The 4869-nt window shown below is 42.7% G+C and overlaps 2 protein-coding genes across 2 annotated transcripts; both read left to right on the top strand.

Moving 5' to 3' along the window:
* Positions 1-552: 552 nt before the first annotated feature.
* Positions 553-1203, top strand: LOC141674582 (uncharacterized). Its single transcript, XM_074481292.1, has 2 exons — positions 553-646; positions 779-1203. The coding sequence occupies exons 1-2, from the start codon at positions 553-555 to the stop codon at positions 1201-1203; spliced, it is 519 nt and encodes a 172-aa protein (XP_074337393.1).
* Positions 1204-1544: 341 nt separating this feature from the next.
* Positions 1545-1913, top strand: LOC141674581 (uncharacterized). The gene has a single exon (XM_074481291.1). It carries the CDS (start codon positions 1545-1547, stop codon positions 1911-1913), a length of 369 nt encoding a protein of 122 aa, XP_074337392.1.
* The last annotated feature ends 2956 nt before the right edge of the window (positions 1914-4869 follow it).

The raw sequence follows: 4869 nt of genomic DNA, 5'->3' as shown, positions 1-4869 counted from the left end.
TTACAGCCTCAAGAAAGTTAAGACCATATTTTTAGGACCACAAGATCAAAGTCATGATGGAGCAACCCCTGAGGAACATTCTTCATAGCCCAAGGGCCAGTGGCTGACTCATAAATAGGCAATTGAGTTAGGAGAGTTCGATATCAAGTATAAGCCTCAAACAGCCATCAAGGCTCAGGCCTTAGCAGACTTTGTGGTCGAATACACCATTAATGACCAAAAAGTTGGGGACAAGAGATAATACCCAGAAGGAGAAGAGAAAGAGAAGGATGAATGTGCGACTCTAAAAGAATATTGGGTTCTTCATTTTGACGGAGTGTCCAAAACAAAATCTAGTGGTGCAAGCCTAGTCATGCAAAGCCCCGAAGGTTCATGATTGAGTATGCTTTGAAGTTGGACTTCCCAAATACAAACAATGAAGCAGAATACGAAGCTTTAATAGTCAACTTAGGCTTGGCTAGAGCCGTGAGGACCAAAAAACTTAAGATCTGTGGAGATTCAAGACTTGTAGTTGCTCAAGTCAATGGGGAGTTTGAGGTCAAGAATGATACAATGGCCAAGTACCTGAGAGTCGTGAAGGGAATACTGACTCAATTTGATGAATGGTATGCTAAACATATTCCGAGGGAGGGGAACACTACGGCCGGTGTGCTATCTAAGTTCGCCTCATCTGAAATCGAGAACTACCCAAGGAGTATCTACTTCCACATCCTGAAGACCCCCACTATACATGTCATAAATTTTATAGGACCAATTGGTGTGTCAATTTGATGGATAGATCCAATCAAAATTCACCTTAAGACTGGATGGTTCCCCGATGGTGCCCAAGAAGCACGCAAATTATCGGTGAGAGCATTGAGATATTTGCCGATTGAAGTCTTTCGGTACAAAAGGTCCCTTATTATTCCGTACTTGAAGTGCTTGAGACCTCTTGAAGCAGAGGAGACACTTAAAGAAGCCCATGAGGGGATATGGATAGCACCTGGGGGCAGGGCCCTCGCTCATAATATAACTCAATTGGGGTTCTACTGGCCAACGATGTTAGCCGATGCAAAGGCTTATGTAAAGAAATGCATTAGATGGCAGAAGCACGCTTCAATAGTTCGACAATCCCTAGAGAGGCTTACATCCATCAACACACCCATCCCATTTGTAATGTGGGGAATGGATATACTTGGTCAATTTCCTGTGGTGTCGGGATAGAGAAAGTTCATCGTAGTAGCCATAGACTACTTCACAAGGTGGATTGAGACAAAGGCACTAGCCAAGATAACCACCAAGCACATTACCCAATTCTTCTGGGAAAATTTAATATGCCAGTTTGGCATCTCTCACATCCTTGTCAGAGACAATGGGTAATAATTTGATAATGCAGAGTTCAGAGAATATTATGACGATAACATCATAGAGCTTCGCTTCACCTCGGTTGCACATCCACAAGCAAATGTCCAGGCAGAAGTTACTAACCGAATCATCCTTGATAGAGTTAAGAAAAGGGTTGAACGCTCGAGTAACACATGGGTAGATGAGTTACTGCCTATACTATGGGCGTACGTACCACCTACAAAGTGACAACTGAAGCTACCCCATTCATGCTGGCTTACGGAGCCGAAGCTATGATGCCCCTAGAAATCTCCCATGGATCACCTAGGGTAGAAGCTTATGAACTAGAAACCAATGAAGAAGGCATGAAGCTCTCTCTCGATCTCATTGATGAGGTCAGAGATGAGGCCAATGCCCATAATGCAGAGCATAAACGAAGAGCCTCCCTCTATTACAATAGAAGGGTTAATGATAGGTTCTTTCGGCAAGGAGACTTGTTTTTAAGGAAGATTGAGGCATTGGGAGTCGGGGAGAGAGGAAAGCTAGCCCCTAACTGGGAAGGGGCTTATAAGGTCTGGAAGAAATTATGACGAGGATCCTACAAGTTAGAGACCTTGAACGCTTCAAACCTGAAGGTTTATTATATTTAGGACATTCCTAACGTGTTCCTAGTACTTAGTATTAGATATATGAATAAGGTCGACAAAACCATCTTATGTAAGGGTTGAATCCGTTTTCCAGAGATATTATATATTTATGCAAGTTTATTTCTATCATCTTGTCTACCAATTTATTTAAGTACGAGCATCTAAAGAATGCAAGTCCTAACAGACCAAATGTCAAAAATAAAAGATAAGTATGAAATGAAACCAAATAAAATGCATAAATAAAGATCCCAAAGGATCACAAGTTAGTCGCGAAGGACCAATAAGTTACAAACAAACATAGTTAAAATAAACAAGTTCTGAAAATAAAGCCACATGTGGCATCGGAAGCCATGCAAGGCTATCACAATCACTTCTCAGAAGAGTCCTCCTCCTCGTGATTCCCCCCTCTTTGGGTGATCTTCTCATCGTCTTCCTCACCATCTTCATCCGACTGGCACCGGAGGAAGAGCAGCTGTTCCCTGGAACCGGCTCCTTGATTTTATCGTAAAGGGCCGCTTTAGAGCTGGGGCATCCTGAAGGAGCCTTACCCTTGGAACCAGAACCCACACGACTTGAACTAGATTGAGACCGATGATGGGAAGTCTCATGCATAGACCCGGAGGCCTTCCCGGATGGGTCCATAATAGGGAACTCCCAAGGGCAAGAGAAGTGAATCGGATCGACCACATTCACATACAAGCTATGAACGTCTTTAACACCCCTTTACCATCCTATGGCCAGGTTCACGGGGCGCATCTGGTCATCATGGTCATCTATCATTTAGTTGAAATCCTGAGATTTGTGGTACACATCCCTAAGCTTCCTTCAATCTATCTTTCTCCTTTCCAACTCCTTGGAGTGTTTTTCTCTAGGACGACAACCTTGTCCTCTACCCGGTGTGCCTTGGCCTCCCATTCATCTAAGGAGATCTGTATCTTATTTATGGAGGTCTGTAATGCAGCGTAGTCTCTCCTCATCTTGATACTATGTATAGAGGAGGCTGTGAAGTAGGCATTGGCCTGACATAGAAAATAAAAAGTGAGAAGTCATAAAAAGGCTAACTCCACGAAAGATAAGGGTTAAGATACTAAGACCCAAAAGGGCCGAGTCCCAGCCAACCAGGACCTTCTTGAAAGAATGATCCTGGCCGACCAAGACCAGAAAAGGTCAAGTAGGCCACATGGAGGGCTTAAGGCCGACCAGGACCTCCTGAAAGGTTGGTTCAGGCCCTCATGAAGGATTTTCCTTGACCTTCCTGTGAAAATTTCTTGAAAATTTTGAAAGAAGTATACTTGAATGAAAATATATGCAAGTCGAAATGTACCTGGTATAAGGCATGAGCCCCCAACATCTCGGTTTCGACCAACTTCTCACCTGAGGAGACATGAAAGAGGTTTGGAGGAGTAATACAGTTCTTTGACCACAAGTGCTAGGGTCGGAATCCAAAACACCGAGTCATTGGTGGAGATGCCCCGTGAAGGTTCGAAGGGGGTTTTCACACTTTCATCAAAATCTTTAAGCCTCTTCTTGCCGGAGCCAGTGGCTTCAAGGAAAGCCGGAACCTTGGGAATATGGTTAGTCTGCTTAGCTGCTTCTCTAGCCATCCTTCTCGTGATCTTGTTGCTATTGTCATCATCGTGTCTAGGGCCTATATAGCTGAAACAAAACAAAAGAAAGGTAGATATAAGAACAAACTTGAACAACGCTGGGATAAAATAAAAATGAATACCCTTTCTAGAGAATTCCAGCCTCAACGAGCTTGGTCTCTGTGAAAAAATCCCAATAAGGGGTTTTTCCATTATCATCGATAAGGCGATCATGGTGGTAAAGTTCAGCATCTGTAAAATGAAGGATGTAGTGAGAACTATCCACAGGGCTACTAAAATCACGCCTTAAGTATACCCCCTAGTCACCCTCACTCTACTCAAAGACTACAAACTTCTTGTTCTCGTGGATATAGTCATGAAAAGAGTGTGTGTTCATGATATAAGGAATAAATGGCCTATATTATAGAAAAACCCAGCCAGTCCTATTCAAAGAAGATGCCTTTAGCATGAAAATACTCCGGAACATTGGGAAGCTCAATGGAATATCTAGGTCATTACACCTCACTATGAAAACGATGATGAAAGCCCACCCTTTTGGATAGAGCTGGCACGGGTGAACCTTCAACTCAGTAAGGAGTCTCGGAATGAAAGGATATAATGGAAACCTTAGCCCGGATTTCAGGGTTTCCTTGTACACATACAACCTGTTAGTGCTCAGATTACAGGTCCTCTCATCGGGCTTAGCCTTGCAAACTTTTATCCATTTAGGCCAGGGGTAGCTCGAGTGAATCTTATCGACGTCCTCTTCGTCAAGCACGCTTTTATGCTTAAATGCATCAAAGTGAATGAAGCTTGGATACTCATCAGACCGCCCATCTAGCATACTCTTTAAGCTATTAGAACGATAATTAAGAGAGTAAGGAGAAATGAAGGCTACACCTTTCAATGAACCGATTGTAGCTCTCTTGTGCATCGTTTCCATGGCTGAGATGGAGAGCTTGCTAGGACCTTGAGACATCTTGAAAATTTAAGAAGTTGAGAGCTTCTAAAACTTGAGGGAATTTGAGAAGTTGAGAAATGAAGGTGTTAATGAAAATGAGCACTTCTCATATTCTTTTATAGGAGAAGAGGTACCTACTACAGCAGGTCATAACTCTGTCTGCTTCGCATTAGCAGATATCCCTAAAAAAGATCGAAAAATGGTAAGAAAATGATCAAGATGCCAGAGGAAAGGACATAATAAATAAATAAAGTGATGCAGAGTGTTGCTCATCATATCAGTCCTCCAAGAAAAACCTGACAGAGGCTAAGCACAAGTTGTTAGTCTTAACTCAATAATTAATTATGCTAAT

Source organism: Apium graveolens, chromosome 7, assembly GCF_009905375.1.
Source record: "Apium graveolens cultivar Ventura chromosome 7, ASM990537v1, whole genome shotgun sequence".
NCBI classification, from domain to species: Eukaryota; Viridiplantae; Streptophyta; class Magnoliopsida; order Apiales; family Apiaceae; genus Apium; species Apium graveolens.
Note: the sequence above shows the minus strand (reverse complement) of the source record. Positions and strands in the feature narration are given on the sequence as shown.

Excerpts from the sequence above, each read along its gene's own strand:
- LOC141674582 (XM_074481292.1), top strand. The coding sequence starts at position 553 with ATGGCCAAGTACCTGAGAGTCGTGAAGGGAATACTGACTCAATTTGAT. Across the intron at positions 647-778 it reads GGAGGGGAACACTACGGCCG|ATCCAATCAAAATTCACCTT; the intron begins GTGTGCTATCTA and ends TTTGATGGATAG.
- LOC141674581 (XM_074481291.1), top strand. The coding sequence starts at position 1,545 with ATGGGCGTACGTACCACCTACAAAGTGACAACTGAAGCTACCCCATTC.